The 17,480-nt window shown below is 43.1% G+C and overlaps 1 protein-coding gene across 2 annotated transcripts in view; it reads right to left on the reverse strand.

The window, feature by feature from the left end:
• afap1l2 (actin filament associated protein 1-like 2) overlaps nucleotides 1–17,480 on the reverse strand; it is a 74,498-nt gene that overhangs the window by 10,743 nt on the left and 46,275 nt on the right. Inside the window, exons 5-12 of one of the 2 annotated variants that reach the window (XM_061708989.1) lie at nucleotides 13,733–13,844; nucleotides 12,242–12,325; nucleotides 11,624–11,835; nucleotides 7,549–7,728; nucleotides 7,365–7,451; nucleotides 7,175–7,259; nucleotides 5,133–5,237; nucleotides 3,275–3,486 (exon numbers count right to left, since the gene is read on the reverse strand). In XM_061708989.1, coding sequence (XP_061564973.1) covers nucleotides 3,275–3,486; nucleotides 5,133–5,237; nucleotides 7,175–7,259; nucleotides 7,365–7,451; nucleotides 7,549–7,728; nucleotides 11,624–11,835; nucleotides 12,242–12,325; nucleotides 13,733–13,844 — 1,077 coding nt within the window. The remainder of the gene's footprint in view (nucleotides 1–3,274; nucleotides 3,487–5,132; nucleotides 5,238–7,174; nucleotides 7,260–7,364; nucleotides 7,452–7,548; nucleotides 7,729–11,623; nucleotides 11,836–12,241; nucleotides 12,326–13,732; nucleotides 13,845–17,480) is intronic. The other variant, XM_061708991.1, reaches the window with a different exon arrangement.

A 17,480-nucleotide genomic window follows, 5' to 3' on the forward strand; every position in this document is an offset into this window, starting at 1 on the left:
AACACACACACACACACTTGTATCCACACACGCAGGCAGACCACCCTTGTGTGCATACATGTATTACATAGACACAGTCTGATGTCAGCAGAAAGTGAGTAGGAAATGAGGACATGTTAGTGTTGGGGAGTTTAGTGAACATCGTCAGAGCACTGCTCAGTTCTCAAAGCAGCACTACAGAAGTCAGAAACACTGAGAGGCTGGGAAAACTATCATCTGAGCGACATGGACAGGAAACATGGTACTTGTGCACTTTATATCAAGTATTTAAGCAACACATGTGGTTTTAGCCCCCTACACCACTACACTCCTAATCGTCTGAAATAGGGCTGGGCGATATGGACCAAAAGTCATATCTCGATATTTTCTAGCTGAATGGCGATACTCGATATATATCAATATTTTTTCCGTGCCATAATTGGGGTTTTCCCCAAAGCATTATAGCATAGCATCTCTGTTAGCTTCATTTTTTCTGAGGCAAACCCTTAAAAAAACAGTCAGTTTTTGTCAGGGTTTGACACTTCCCCCCCAGTTTGAGTTTTAGTTCTGTCCCTCCTGTTTCCCCTTTGCCCTGATTGTGTCTGCACCTGTGTCTCGTCGTGTCTCGTTATCCCCTGTGTATATCTGGTCTTGTCATTCCTTTGTTGCCTGTCGGTCCGTACTGTTTGTTCCCTCCATGTACTCCTGGTTTTCGATCCCTGTATACGTGAGTTGTTTTTGATCCTGCTCTGCAGCATTTTAGTTTGGCTTTTTTGTGGAATAAATCCTTCTGTTTTTTGAGAACTCCTGCCTCCAGCCTCCTTCTCTCTCCTTGCGTTTGGGTCCTCAACACCACGCCTTGTGACAGAACGGACCGACCAGCATGGACCCAGCAGGAGAGAGTGCATCGGCCCCTGCTCCGGTTCCGGCCTGTTGCTGTTCCCGAGGTGGCCCCGGACACACCCCAGTCTCTTCCCCCTTTCTGGGGAACACGCCTGGCTCTGGGTGGGCCCAGGAGCCTTCAGGGCAGGCAACGACGACGGCGTCAGCGCCAGCCCCAGCTTGCTCCGGCTCCTGCTCCTGCTCCGGCTCCTGTTCCAGCTGCTGCTCCGGCTCCAGCTCCTGCTCCGGCTCCTGTTCCAGCTCCAGCTCCTGCTCCCGCTCCTGTTCAGGCGCCCCGCATCCTGTCTGCCCCTGTTCCGGCGCCCCGCAGCCTGTCTGCCCCTGTTCCGGCGCCCCGCAGCCTGTCTGCCCCTGTTCCGGCGCCCCGCAGCCTGTCTGCCCCTGTTCCGGCGCCCCGCATCCTGTCTGCCCCTGTTCCGGCGCCCCGCATCCTGTCTGCCCCTGTTCCGGCGCCCCGCATCCTGTCTGCCCCTGTTCCGGCGCCCCGCATCCTGTCTGCCCCTGTTCCGGCGCCCCGCATCCTGTCTGCCCCTTTTCCGGCGCCCCGCATCCTGTCTGCCCCTGTTCCGGCGCCCCGCCTCCTGTCAGCCCCGACTCCGGCTCCCCGCCTCCTGTCAGCCCCGACTCTTGTTCCTGAGGCGGTCCCGCAGCCAGTCTCTGTTCTGGAGGTGCTCTCTGTTCCCCTTCCTGAGGCGATCCTGGATGGATCTGCCGCAGTCCCAGACCGACCCCTTGACCAGCCTGCCGCAGTCCCAGACCGACCCCTTGACCAGCCTGCCGCAGTCCCAGACCGACCCCTTGACCAGTCTGCCGCATTCCCAGACCGACCCCCTGACCAGCCTGCCGCAGTCCCAGACCGACCCTCTGACCAGCCTGCCGCAGTCCCAGACCGACCCCTTGACCAGTCTGCCGCAGTCCCAGACCGACCCCCTGTCCAGTCTGCCGCAGTCCCAGACCGACCCCCTGACCAGCCTGCCGCAGTCCCAGACCGACCCCCTGACCAGCCTGCCGCAGTCCCAGACCGACCCCCTGTCCAGTCTGCCGCAGTCCCAGACCGACCCCCTGACCAGCCTGCCGCAGTCCCAGACCGACCCCCTGACCAGCCTGCCGCAGTCCCAGACCGACCCCCTGACCAGTCTGCCGCAGTCCCAGACCGACCCCCTGACCAGCCTGCCAAGCCCCCAGACCGACCCCCTGACCAGTCTGCCGCAGTCCCAGACCGACCCCCTGACCAGCCTGCCAAGCCCCCAGACCGACCCCCGGATCCGCCTGTTACGCGCCAAGGGCGACCCCCCGAACTGCCTCGCCGGTCTGCCCGGCACCGAGGACGGCCCCCGGAACTTTGGCCGTGTGTGGTTTGGGCCCTCCTCCGGGCCCCCTCCGCCTGCCTTGGGTGTGGACTGTTGGGACATCTGGGATCTGTCCCTTGAGGGGGGGGTACTGTCAGGGTTTGACACTTCCCCCCCAGTTTGAGTTTTAGTTCTGTCCCTCCTGTTTCCCCTTTGCCCTGATTGTGTCTGCACCTGTGTCTCGTCGTGTCTCGTTATCCCCTGTGTATATCTGGTCTTGTCATTCCTTTGTTGCCTGTCGGTCCGTACTGTTTGTTCCCTCCATGTACTCCTGGTTTTCGATCCCTGTATACGTGAGTTGTTTTTGATCCTGCTCTGCAGCATTTTAGTTTGGCTTTTTTGTGGAATAAATCCTTCTGTTTTTTGAGAACTCCTGCCTCCAGCCTCCTTCTCTCTCCTTGCGTTTGGGTCCTCAACACCACGCCTTGTGACAGTTTTAATACAAAGCCTCGTGCCAAATGTCACACAGGTACCTTTATTAACAGAGGTCTGCACAATATCAAAATGTATAAAACAAATGAAATAAAAATAAACTGCCTGCATATATAGAATAAAAATGCTTCTTGAATAAAATAAAACAAATATCCCTTTCCTGCATAACAATTAAATTAAAATACACTGTGCAATTAATACAATGTAGACAGTAACAGGCAGACTTTTCCACTGAGGTTGAAAGATGTACAAATAACAAAACATTTGTGCAAATCTCAAATAATACATTCAAGTCAATTTGTCACAAAATAAGCTATATCAAAATCATTAAAAAAAAAAAAAAAAAAAAAAAATTTAAATCGGTATAAACGATATTGTCTCGTACCATATCGCGTTTGAAAATATATCGATATATATTAAAATCTGGATATATCGCCCAGCCCTAGTCTGAAACCTTCTCTGGTGTAAAGGCCAACGTTCCCCTCGCTGATGCCTCATCAGACAACTCAGTTTGCAAACAATTAGCAAAGTCCAATGTATTTTCTCACATTCCTCACCTCCACAAATGAAAAGAAATGTTTCAAAGTATGGGAAATACAATATTCATGTACCTCCAGGGTTGCCAGCTGCGCGCCATCCATCTCAATCCTGAAGGAGTAGAGGTGCTCGGGGCTGGAGTCGGGTAAGACGCTGCAGCCGCCCAGGGTCACGGCCGGCTGACTCACTTTGCTCTTTCCTTTGTCCTGGTAAAACCACAGCTGTCCGTTCTTTATAAGACACCAGCAGGTTCGCCAGTGACTGTTCACCAGCACGTTGAGGTAGCCTGAGGGGAGGATGGCGTAGAAAACTGAATCATGACGCAACCCCTTCCTCTTCTTGGCAACTAATAATGTCATCTCTGCATGTGGACGCTTTGATGGATGCACAAGATGGTCAAGCATTATTTGTTTAAATGCACTTTTTTTTTTAAACTTAAAGGGGACCTATTGTGAAAAACAGGTTTTTTCTTGCTTTAATATATAGTGGTCTCCCCTCAGCCTGCCAACTCAGAGAAGGAGGAAAGCAACCAAATTCTGCAGTGTCTGTACAGCCGCCCGGATGAGCCGTCCAGTGTGATGTGGATCTACGAGCCGTTCAGATTCTGCGCATTGTCGTTACGTAACCAAAATGCAAACCACGCCCACAACTATAAAACCGTGTAACTGCATGAGCGTCCGACTATCGTAGCACTGCGTGACATCGGACGCTCTCTGTCCATCTCCCTCCAGCAGCTGCCACTTTATTGAGGTTTTTGTAGTGAAATGAGGAGGAATCATAGAGATAACTTCTCATTTCAACTAACTGGATCAGCCGTTCCTCATCATGACTGTTTCCTACTGCGCTTTCAACCGGCTTTCAACGCAAGCGGCAGAAAGAGAATAGAAGCAGGGCGTCTGACAAATGTTCAGCTCAAAACGGCACGCAGTGCTGCGTCGCTGCGTCGCTGCGTCGCTGCGTCACTGCGGCCAGTTAGGACAGTCCAATAGAAAATAAAGCAATGGAATTGATTTTGTGGCTGATGCTCGCTCGCATCGCATGTAGTTAGGACACGGTGTAACTCCGCCAACCGGCGCTTCCGCCATTTTTTTGTAGCGGTGTATGGCGTCATTCAGGCAGCCAATCAGCACAGAGTCTCATTATCATAGCCCCGCCCACTCAGAATCCCTCATAGAGAAGGAGGTTAGAAAATGGGAAGATAAAGACATGGCTCAGAGGCTGAATTTCTAATTTATTTAGCAAAAACAATCAAAAGCTTGTTTTTAACACATTCAAGGCCTGTTTAAAATAGGGATTAGATGCCATGATAGGTCCCCTTTAATTTACAGTGCATTAATAGAAACCCTTGGTGTGTGGTTTGCCTGCAGGCTGCAGGAGAAAGCAGTGTGAGACTCTTGAAGAGTCCTCGGCCAGTCATTGGACACGTCACAGTGATAATTCAGGCAAAAGACAATGTTTTGCAACGGAAAAGAGAACTGTGACTCCTAGGATATTAAATTTTGCTCTAAATCAATCTAGTTTCCTTGACATAGCCAAACTGCTTTGACAAAAAAACTAGGTCAAATAAGTAAAAAAGAAAACACCAAAACCTATTGTATTCCAATCTTGGATGCAAATCTTTGATTAAATGTCCTCCGCAATAACTTTTAAACACTGTGCTGAATGAATATTTGACTAAATGAATATTTTTTTTATTATTGAAAAACATTTAACACACTATTTGTATCACAAAGAGCCAGTACCGTCTTTACTTTGTAATTATGAGCTACATTCAGGAAAATTATACTATAATTGGGGTTCAGTTCAATTTTTTTATTTATATAGCGTCTATTACAACAGAAGTTAACTCTAGGCGCCTGTAGTTGGACATAAAAGTACTGAGGAACGTCTTAGCCAAGAATAAAACATCCATTGAAGCAGATTTGTGTTTACCTGAGGTGTCCACACATTTCTCAGGACTCTCTAGCGACGACGGCTTTTTCTTGCCAATGTTCATCAGGTTGCTGAACATCAAACCTGCACAGTACTTTTTCTTCACTGCGGACAAGGAAAAACATACTTACTTTTCAATTCCAGCCCATTTCATTGAAGTCGTGTCAGACTAGTTCAAGTGAGGAAACTCACCCTGCGTTCACACTGAAAGCATCACGGGCGTCATAAGCAGCCGGCTGCCATTCATTGTCTATGAAAACGCGCGTCGAGAAGCGGCGGGAGCGGCGCGTCAATTTGAAGTTGAAAAATCTGAACTTTATGCAAATGAGCAGCGGCGACGCCGAGGCGTCGTCCAATCACACACCGGGATTCCCGAAGCAAGAAGCCTCAATGCAGATTGTACTTTCATGTAGACACAAACGTACACTGATTCACATGCGTACAGGAGCAGAGCTGTGCACTAACACACTTATTCCATCAGACTGATCACGTGAAACACGTATCTGATGGTTGAGGAGCTGGATGGTCCCAACGATTTTATTTGCTACATTGATCCAACGAAAAATCAAATCAAATCAAATCAAATCAAACTTTATTTATATAGCACTTTTCCTACAAATAATGAAACACAAAGTGCTTAACAGAAAAAAAAAAAAAAACAAGAAAAAACAAATAAACATAAAACTTATTAATGCCCCCCCCCCCCCCCCCCCCCCCCCCCCCTCCCCGCAGACAAAAGCACACTACAATTCACCTAAATTCCTAAATTACACACACAGACACGCACGCAGACACATGGTGTAGACATGGCTAGGCACAGAGGATCCAGGTGAGGAAACGGTAACAGGGAGCCGTCCACGCCAGGAGGTCTCATAGCCCGCAGCTACAAGGGGGGGGGGCCCACAGAGACCATCCCGGCCCGGACGGAAAGAGGAGTCCACACCACAGCGGTGAAGCCGTGGTGCAGAGCTCCACAACCATCCAGGCCAGAACCACCCCCAGGACGACCCCCTGCAGGCCAGAGTCACTCCCAGCATGGAGGCTCCCCATGAGGAAACACTGGAGATAAAAGCTACAAGAAAACAGGATAAAATACACTAAAGGAGTTTATAAAAAACATAAAACATACTAACATAAAATCCTAAAAGTATGTCTAGAAAGTAAGACATTAAAAACTAAAATAATAAAACAGTAAAATGTATAAAATAGACCATAAATAACAACTAAAATATTTAGATAAAACATTGAGATTAAACAAAAATAAAATACGATAAGAAAGGATAAACTAAATATAAAACAGAGCAGTAAGATTCAATAAAAATAAGGGTGAGCATAAGAAATGTAAAAGAGTTAAATGAGTCAGTTAAAAGCCTGATTAAAGAGATGGGTCTTGAGCCTCTTTTTAAAAACATCAACAGTCTCTAATTAAAAACCGTGCTTATTAATCACAAAACACAGTTTAAACAACATGACCAAATCCGCTCCGACCCGGTGTGTCAGTGATCAGCGTAGACAGACTGCAGCTTCGCCTGAATTATGGTTCCGCGTTAAATCGACGGCGTAGGCGACGGCGTAGGGTCGCGGTGTGACGCGGAACCATAAATCAGCCTAGGCGGATTTATGGTTCACCGGGAGCAAGGGCTCGCTGAGGGTTGATGTTGTTCCGCGGACCAAACTTGTTAAGGAGCATCAAACTCACTCTTATCTACGCGGAAATAACGCTAAAATATAAAGAAAGTGTCCCAAAGTGTGATCTATGGTGAAATAGGAAACTGAAGATGTGTACGCTATATGAGTAGGCTGTTCCCTCCAGTTCTGCAGCGCAGCTTTAGCCCCGCTCACTGCAGCTTTAGCCCCGCCCACTGCAGCTTTAGCCCCGCCCACTGCAGCTTTAGCCCCGCCTACTGCAGGCGTCGACAGTACATGAAGCTTTCAGTGTGAACGCTCCAAACAGCGAGATGCTGGCGTCGGGAGATTTTTGACGCTTTCAGTGTGAACCCAGGGTAAGGGTGAAGGGACTCTTTGGGGACTACCGTACTTACCATCTTTGTTTTCTGGAGTGTCAGCATGGCTGTCTGTGCTGCTGCCGCTCTCCGAAGCCACCGAGTGCCGCTCACTCAACTCTCCCTGTGTGTTTTCAAGAGCACAGAGAAAAACTTCCTCAAGTGTCTGCCAAATGAAGTCCTGAACACAGTGAACAGTTGGATGCACAAAAAGTTAAGATAACCGCACCTTGGTGCAAATAAGCCTCGGAGAATCAAACACAGAGTTTTGGGGGTCACAGTTTTCAGCTGGCCTCGGACTGATTTCTTGAATAACCTAACGGGCATAGAGAAATGTTCAGTATTTACATAATATAAAACGAGATCCCAATAATTATTACAGGAAAGCAGTTTGAAAACACTGAATTGGTCACCTTCAACCACTGCTCGGTCTGTTCTTTGCTCTGCAGACCCAGCACGATGGCCTCTCCTCCTACTGGTACGATCTTCAGCTTGTGCTCTTTTCTTTTCATCTGCTTTTCTTTGTAGACCACGCTGCAGCCCAGCAGGCTCACGTCCAGCAGAGGCGTCTGCTCCTTGGAGCTCTTATAGCACTGAGAGAGGAACAAACGACATGGGAGATTGATCTTACATGAGTCAGTAACAAGCTTCATCTAAGCAGTTAAGCATTTTACTGCACGACAGCCTGTTTACTGTCTTGTGCGCTATACTTAAAGTGAATTATTTGTCATTTAAGGATTAAAAACTGCTTAAAGCAAATTACGAAAATAGCTCACTGCAACTTGTCCTCAAGTGTAAAGTATTTACTTGAGGGAACATGCAATTTTTGTTTTAACAGTCTTTCATATTCATACATTTCATGATTTTTTTTTTTAAACCAAACATAATCCATTTCTTATTAATCATCTCTTTGTATAACAGGCTCAAATGATTCTAACTGGATTTGAAACTGGCATTTGATAGTGAGGTTTTTTTTTCTACATGTACAGAGTTTGCATATAAAATAGAATAGAATAGAATATACTTTATTGTCAGTGTACCTGGGTACAGTGAGATTGGAAGCAGCATCACCTCTCCAGTGAAAGACAAATAAGAACAATAGTGCAAACAATAATAAATATAAGAAATATAAATAATATAAAAAAATATAAAAAAGCTTAAGGTGCATTTGAATAATGAAGACCTGAGATTCTATTTACAGATGATAGTATATACACATGTATTGGAATATTGCACAGAGTCCGGGAGAAGTATTGCACGGTTAAAAAACAGTAAGGAAGACAATTCACATGTTGTTCAGGGCATATCTTTTAACAATTATAAGCTCTGAGTTGGAGAAAAGGCTGGACTGCCTTTTTTCAGGCTGGAAGTGAAGTGTTGCTGCAAGTGGAGGAGGGAGTGAGGGAAAAATGGGCTGGGAGACAAGTGGGTCGTTGCAGCGCGTGCAGCGGTGTGAACTCTGTATCAGTCCGTTGTGATGAAGAAGTAGCTGAGCCAAAGGCCGAGACACTCTGTTTACCAGTCGAGCTTTTATTCCTATCCCTGCCTGCGCTGCTGAATTGTTGGTAGTGACTGAAAGACCAACATTGTGAATAAAAGCCTTAGAAAATAATGTCCTCTGCAGGATGGGAGAGTTGACTTGGAGACATCGAGAAGACTCGAGCTGGTTCAGGCACCTAGTTGGGATAACTCCTGCCTTCTGCCTCCTGCCTCTCCTCCCCCGGCATAATCGTTAGGGATTTAAGTAAAGAAGTCATTAAAATAAATGCCAGTCTTTTCAAAGGAAATAAATACAACAAATAAATCTTTTACTATGCTTGAGGTCATTTATTTGCGTCATGGTCTAGCTTTTAGTATTGATTAACTGGTTCTGTTTTGCTTTAGGGACTTTTTTTGTTGGTTTTCCTCTTTGATTTTGACCGTTTTTATTAAGCGCTAAGCTTCAGAGTCAACAGTTGCATCCACATCCAACATGTTCCTCAACTGTGGCTGCTTTTAATCACAAGTTGCGCTCCTGCCACTGTGAGATGTCAAGGGGGAACGTTTTTGTTGCTATGGCAATTAAAACTTTAAGACTCTCTCATCATTCCAAATGAAAAGAGGGAATCAATTTCCCACTGTGTCTACAGGCTACTTTACTATGTTATTATTTCAAATAGCTTTCTATGTTTGAGTCAAATCATACTGTTGTAATCACGGGCAGGTACAAGCCAAATCCTGCTTGACACAGAACCTCGTCGGGTCTTTACGTCAGTCTTTTACAGCCCCCGGGTCTCGCACTCAGGGCCTGATTTACTAAAGGTTTGCGTGCGTAAAAACGTGTGCAAACTTGACATCACCCGCAAACCAATGTGCAAGCTGATCTACTAACAGCGTGCAAAGAGGACTGCGCCTCTCAAATGAGCAAAATAGCACACGCTATTCATTTAGTACTTTTGCCCTGATGAATAATCAATATGGGGCGTACCCGCCAGAAATCGCTAAATACTGGGAGGGGAAAATGCAAATAAGTTAATTTACCACTTTGAGAAATATTTTATTTGAATGTTAAATCGAGTATTATTCAGCAAAAGGTTGCCACAGGAGGCACATTCATTTTTTTATTTGTGATAATAAATAAATCACGTGTTTTCATGGAGAAAAAAGTGTTTCTTATTGTGCGCCTGTTCTGCAGTTGTCATACCCCGGTGTTGTGCCGTATTCAGCACCCCTGCCGTGAAAAGCACCCCCTCGTCTGACAAAAATGATATTCTCATTCTGTGTCACGTTCTGTTTAGCGTCCAGTTTTGTGTTAATGATTCATGTTTAAATGCGCTCATGGATTCCACAATAGTCATACTTTCCCACAATCACAGTCACAGATAACAAAAATCGGGTAAATGGTTATTGATGTCATTAATTAATAGCCTGCTTACTGTGTTGTCTTCCATAATATTTGTAAATATATATAATATAAACTCCTAAGTATGTGTTTGTGTGAGTGTGTATATATAAATATATTGAAGTGTCAGTGTGTTGTTTTTTTTCTTGGTCTACTTACCATTGAATATACGAGGGGGTGCTTTTCACGGCAGGGGTGCTGAATACGGCACAACAATTTGCCTCTTCCACTAATATCTCTAACTCCAACTCGTCAAATTTCATTTTGCGCTCGCAAACCGTAAGACACGCAACACCTCATTTAAATACTGCGGTTTGCACCTGTTATCAATTGCGCACGCAATCTTAGTTGATCACCCGCAAAACACACAACAACAGCACGCGCAAACTTTTTCAGTGCACACGCAATTTAGTACTCTTTATTTAGGATCTTAGTAAATCGGGCCCTCAGAAGGCGCGCCGATTTTTCCCAGTGGCCAGCCGCGGTACTGCAACAAAAAATCCCATGGGGCCCAGAAAGCTTTTTTCCCATACACCGCAAAAGTAAAAGAGAAGCCTCTAAAACTGTTCACAGGAACCTCCAGCTGTAATCACCGGCAATTACTAATCTTTGTATTCTATATTTTTAAGTCATGGACTTTATATCCGTCAAAAATGTTTTATAACGGCCAGAAAAGTCAAAGAAAAGTCTCTTTCTGGGCGTGACGTCACGGCTGACGTCACAGCCATGTCCGTGCATTCCACGGATGTATTATATTAATACCTATTATATAATTATATTATATGAATACATTAATAATATATGTAATAATATACATTAATTAATATATTATATTAATACATATTACCGTATTGGCCCGAATATAAGACGACCCTGATTGTAAGACGACCCCCTTTTTCAAGACTCAAATTTGAAAAAAGACTTTTTAAACACCAAATTACATTTTTATACAGAAAATAATTACAGTACATCTTAAACAAATGATTATAACAATATATTCGAGAGAAAAAGCATGTTATTTTGCCTCATTCAAATCATGATCTTGAAGTTTGCATCATAACTTCTTCCACCCACTTTTCTCCAGATTGTCGCTACGTTTCTCCTTTTCTGTTATCTCTTCTGTTATTTTCTTCTCTTTTCTTTCTTACCGCTATTTTTTATTTTTCTTATTCATGCTACTGCTATTTTTATTTTTCTTCTTGATGACAGGGGTTGGCTTTGGCCTGGGGAGTAAATTTCAGCATTCGCTTTAAAGATATCTGGCGCCATCTAGCGTTGTCAATGGGTATAACGTCTAGACCCCGAATGTAAGACGACCCCCACTTTTTCAGTCTTATTTCAATGCAAAAAACACCGTCTTATATTCGGGACAATACGGTATATTAATACTCGTTCTCATTAACCCGGGGCATGATGGGAGGCCCAGAGCATCATGGGAGGTGACTCAACTGCGCATGCTCTATGGGCCGCACAACGAGGAAGTAAACCCTGAAGTCAGGAACTTTTTCGGCTTATGCGCCAGGCGAGCAACTTCCATTGAAATGAACGGTGGCCATTTTCCGGTCCGGTATCCAGTTAATATAATACATCCATGGTCTTTTACCAACCAGCAGGCGATGGTCTTTGATAACACAAAGCTGTTTGGCCCACTGCCCCAGCCACTTCTTCCTCCACAGGAAGGCGCAGATGCGAGAGTCCTTCATCAGCTCGATAGACGCCTCCGCTGACGGCCACTGATGCTGAGCCGACGGCGACTTCCCTCTGGTCACCTCCTCCTCATCGTACGACTCGTAGGAGCTGCTAACGGCCTCTCCGTCATCTGAGGAATGAGGAGCGGGGACAGTAATCACAACACTGCCGGAGCTACTGTGCTCTGATGGAAGGTTATATAAGGGATGAAAAGCAAAGATGACTGTTGGATGAGTTTCACAGAGTTAATGAGGTGTGTGTCTGGTTTGTTGACCCGGCTAGCTCAAGAATGGGAGGATTTCCTCACAGCACTCAAGCGATCAAGCAGATTTTAAATATTGATGGATGGATGACGAGGAAAAAGTTATAGAGAAAATTATAAATCGAGGAAAAACTGATAAGATGAGGCTGATTAATGATGTGTGCTCTGACTGGAAGATGCTGGACTCTGGTTCATGCTGGTTTCCCCATGCACTTCACATCTTAAAACAACTGCAGACATGCCACAGCACATGCCACACACAAGTCCTAGCTACCCCTGGTGATAACAGCATAGACCACACTGTCATAGCTGTGCACTCGCATCCACGGCCCTGAGAAGAGGCCAGAACACTCCAGATCTGCACGGGAGCAAAGGAAACAGCAAGGAGAAGAAGAACAAGAAGAAACATTGAAAAATAGAATTGTCTCCAAAGAAGTTCTTCTGTAAAAGGTGAATTGGAGGAAAAAAGAGATCACACATAACATTCTCAGCAACATTCTCCAAATTTCACGGCAGGAAAATTCATGTCCTCTCATTTTGGAAATGTGTTGCAAAAGTTTCAGCCTGAATTTTTTTTTCATCTGGGGATAGCAACAACATATTAGATTATTTGAAGTATTGCTTATTAATTACTTCAGGTGTGATCAGCATAAGGATTTCTTTCAAGTAGAATATACAGACATTTAATCATTGCAGAATAGAAATTTTAAGCAAATACAGTACTTTGACTTTCAATATGTGTTAACTCTAATATGCATCCTAACATGTTTTAATAACTCAAATAACATCAGAGCAAAGCTGGTAGTAGAAATTGATACATTTGAACAATTGATTGTTTCCTAATGCTTAATAATATACAGTAGCTTTGCATCTTAAACTGGACTCATTTCTTAACATTTTTAAACTGTTTTTCATAGCAAGACAGATATGGGAAATGTATGTCGACTTTCATTGCAACATATCCAGGAACTCCTGAAACAAGTAATGCATACTACTGGACACATTTGTGGAGTCTGGAGAGATGGGGAATGGGTAAAAGAGAGGACTTTTCAGTCAGGAGAATAGGGTTTGAGTCCTTTTCTTGTGAGTGGATACGACTTGGATCTGAAGGGAAGGGCTTGAAACAGAAAGTAAGACAGAAAATAGATTGTAGGTATAGAGATATGATTTATTTTGATGGGTTTTTCTCTTCTTTTCAAGATTTCTGTTAAATCCATGAACAGTAAAAGACTTAAAGGTCTAAATGCTAGGAAACACCAGAGAATAACTGCAAGTGTCACAACAGTCTAAATAATCCTACTTTACAGGTTTTCAGACAAAACCATAATCATTTCAGATCCAATTCTATTACATTTCCACATTTTCTAACATCTTAAATGATGGCTAGCCCCACATAATGTGTAACAGTGAGTCACTCAAGCACGAGGAACTGATGTTTGTAGAAACTGTCTCTGCAGCAGCATCTGTTTCAAGTAGCATTAAAGCAATCATAAAGTTCTAATGCATGACAGCGAGGGAGCACTACTGTGAAAAATGCAATGTAACGTGTCATTAGTGTTGAAACATGTAAAAAAAAAAAAGAAAAAAAAGCAATGGCTTAAGAGACGGCTTATTTTTTAAATCTACACAGGTTCAATCTCAGTTGGATGCCTTCTACAAAGATGCCACTAGGGGCCACTACGTCCCACATCCTAGACATTTGACAAGTCTTCACATGGGCCTGTTGTAAAGAAAAACTGAGGATACATTTAAGCTGAGCTCCTACCGTTAGTGGTTTCCTCGTAAGGCTGAGCCTCCTCATAGTAACTCTCGGAGTTGTCGATGCCGGCTGGAGCGGGAAATGCAGGAAGAGGGAACGGCTCCCGACACACTACACCCTGACAGATGAGAGAAATTAGCAAAAAAGAGGAGTCAAATCATTTTATAAACTCAATTTCTTCCTCATAACTACTGTCATTACAACCTCTAAATTGTAAAAGTATGGTGAATGAATGTCATTCAAATTCAATTTCCCTGGTTGACAACTATAACACACTCGTGAACATGCACACAAATTATTAACGTATCCCTCCTGCAGGCTGAACATGTTTTGAATCCCGCAGTGGCTTCAGGAGTAAGTAGGGAATTCCTCGTGTAACCAATCCTAGTCTGACCTGGTGCACCGGAGACCAACATGATGCCTTTAGGGTGAGCATGGATAGCATGAGTTACATGTGTATGTGTGAGTGTGTGGGCCCAGTGGCGTTTCCTGAAATCAATCAGCAGTCTGGTTTCACTTCTGTCTCTCTTGTCATCTCCTGTGTGGTACAGACCGTCTGTCTGCTCCGCACCGAGCGCTCAACCACAGACAGTAAATCAACTACATGGACTAACATTCATTTTTTGAGAATTTTATAGCTTGGTTTTAATTTTGTTGATCAATCACAGTGATTTAACATGACAAGCCAAATTCACCCATTCACATACAACATTGTCAAACAACGCTGTCCAAGATTTATACTTAATTTTAATTCAATTTTCCTTTGAAAACGTTTGAATTGAATTTGAATTTTGGTCAGCACTGTCTTGTTTTCGCTTCCATTGTTGCTTTCTTGATTCTTTTAGTCACCTCTAACATCATATTCACTGTAGCTCTGTGAGTTTCACCTTTGTTGAGTGTGACATATGGGCTCAAATTAAAGCCATAAATATTTTGTATCTGTAAATAAACTTTGTACTTGTAGAAATATTTTGTGCTTGTGCAAAAAATATTTGTACTTGCAAAACATATTTGTACTTGTAGGAATATTTTGTGCGTGTGCAAAAAATATTTGTAGTTGCAAAACATATTTGTACTTGTAGGAATATTTTGTGCATGTGTAAAACTTTTTAGTAGCTGTGGAATTAATTCGTCTGTGAGCAACATTGGTTATACAAAGCTACAAACTTTTTTTACAAAGCTACAAACTTTTTTTACAAAAGCTACAAACTTTTTTTACAACTACGAATTATGGCACTGTTTTGACGTGCCAATAATAAGAGCCAATCAGCGATCTTTGGCACGGGTTTCAAAGCGTTTCTGGAGAGCCATAATTCGTAGATGTAAAAAAAGTTTGTAGCTTTTGTAAAAAAGGTTTGTAGCTTTGTATATCCAATGTTGCACACAGACGAATTAATTCCACAGCTACAAAAATGTTTTACACAAGTACACATATTTTTTGCAAGTACAAATATTTTTTGCACACGCACAAAATATTTCTACAAGTACAAAGTTTATTTACAGATACAAAATATTTATGGCTTTAATTTGAGCCCATAGTGACACTAGCCGGTCCAACCATACCCGTCTTTGACACATTTCTGTCAGGTTTTTTCAAACGTCATTCAACTGAAACTGTTCTTCTTAGGGTTTTGAATGGTGTTTTAATGGCTGCCGATTCTTGTCATATTCTGTGCTTCTTTCTGAAACCGAAGCTCAGCTTTTGTCATTGCTCATCATATGATCTTTTTAGACAGGCTACACAAGATGGTGGATGACTGTGGGTTTTGCCCTCGACCGGTTCACTTCCTAGTTCACTTACAGGAGCTTTTCTACTTCTATTATGACGTTCCATTAGCAAAAGCTCCTCTATCCTCTGGAGTTCCTCAGGGATCTGTTCGTGGACCCATCTTGTTTACTTTATACATGCTGCCTCTTGGTCATTAAATTACAACATCCCTTTAGTCTAACTGAGTTCATGATTGTTTCACTGTCATCAAGTTCTGTTTAGCTGCAAACTGTCTACAACTGGAGTCAAACTGACACTATTATTTTTGCTTCTGACAGCTCCATCCCAACGATAAAACAGAGGCTTGAGTCTGTTTGAGTATTTGTAAAATCAACAGTTCCTACTCTAATACATGTCATTACGGGTCTTTTGTTGATACTAGTCCGCCTGTTGCTTTGTTTCACTGATTGGTAGTACAGTATGCCTATCCAGTGATTTCTGGAGGTAGTCTCCTCTTATCAGTTGGTACTATCACCTGGGAATCAGACTTATTCTTTCTATCAAAGAGGAAAATAATTACTATTTTGACAAAGTGCCCTAAAGCAACACATCATTGTTGAATGAGATGACTAGGATGGGAGTCCTAGGTTACTTTGGCGATACAACATTTTATAAAATGAATCAAATATTTTTTCAATGAAATTAAAACTATTATTCTAAGATGAAAAAAGACAACCTTTAATGAACTTGCTGTCCTTTAAATATGGCACGCTCTTTGTCTATACAGGACTGTCTCAGAAAATTAGAATATTGTGATAAAGTCCTTTATTTTCTGTAATGCAAAAAAGTCATACATTCTGGATTCATTACAAATCAACTGAAATATTGCAAGCCTTTTATTATTTTAATATTGCTGATCATGGTTTACAGCTTAAGAAAACTCAAATATCCTATCTAAAAAAAATAGAATATTCTGGGAATCTTAATCTTAAACTGTAAGCCATAATCAGCAATATTAAAATAATAAAAGGCTTGCAATATTTCAGTTGATTTGTAATGAATCCAGAATGTATGACATTTTTATTTTTTTTTTAATTGCATTACAGAAAATGAAGAACTTTATCACAATATTCTAATGTTCTGAGACAGTCCTGTATGGTTTTCCTCTTTTTGTCTCTTTAGTCCATAATTCATACAACCACACACCGGTTAACACATCTGGGCCAATGCTGGGTTCAGGGCGTTGGCCAAGAATGCACATGACGTGACGAAAGCAAAGACCAGGACTTGAACCAATATTTCAACCATCAAAAGAGCAATGAACTGATCCAGGCCGTGAGTACAAAATAAAAGTTTGGTTCATCTTTTGTCAGCTGGAGAGAGTCATTTCCTGTCCAGCATCTGCTCAAGTGTCACACACTTACAGACTTACAAAGTATTAGCAAGCATTCCGGCAAAATCCAGGATGTAATTTCTTTCAAAGATGCAGTCATGATTCTGCAGAAAAACCACAATGTTTTTTTTCCTTGGAACTGTTACTCCGGACACAATGGCTATTCTGTGCCAGTTTTCTTACAGCAGCTTGACAGCTCACCACTGTGCAATTCGTGTAAACCTGATAACACTTTATCAGGTCTTGATGAAGTGTTTCTTTATTTCTGTGGCTAAAATCCCCACCCATCCATCCTCCCCACCCCCTAAGTTGGAATTTTCTCCAGTGAAAAACATGCTCCATCTCTTCAACCTGTGACCACAAGTCTCCAGCTATCAGATGTCTGTCATTGGCAAAAGGGAGATTAAAGATACAGTATACACGTTTGGTCTTGATCCTTTAAAGAAATGAAATGACTTAGCAGCTCAAAACTTCAGAAGCTTCCAGCGAAGATGAAATCTGTTCTTTTAAATCATGATGCAAGTTGATGGATGATAAAGAAATATCTCCGCAGAGGGAGGATGCTTCTGGGGCCATGGAGAGAAATAACGTCTAGTCTGTCTTATAGACAGACCAGACGTTATTTTATGTGCCAAAACGTTTTTCACATATTC

Source organism: Cololabis saira, chromosome 19 (assembly GCF_033807715.1).
Source record: "Cololabis saira isolate AMF1-May2022 chromosome 19, fColSai1.1, whole genome shotgun sequence".
NCBI classification, from domain to species: domain Eukaryota; kingdom Metazoa; phylum Chordata; class Actinopteri; order Beloniformes; family Belonidae; genus Cololabis; species Cololabis saira.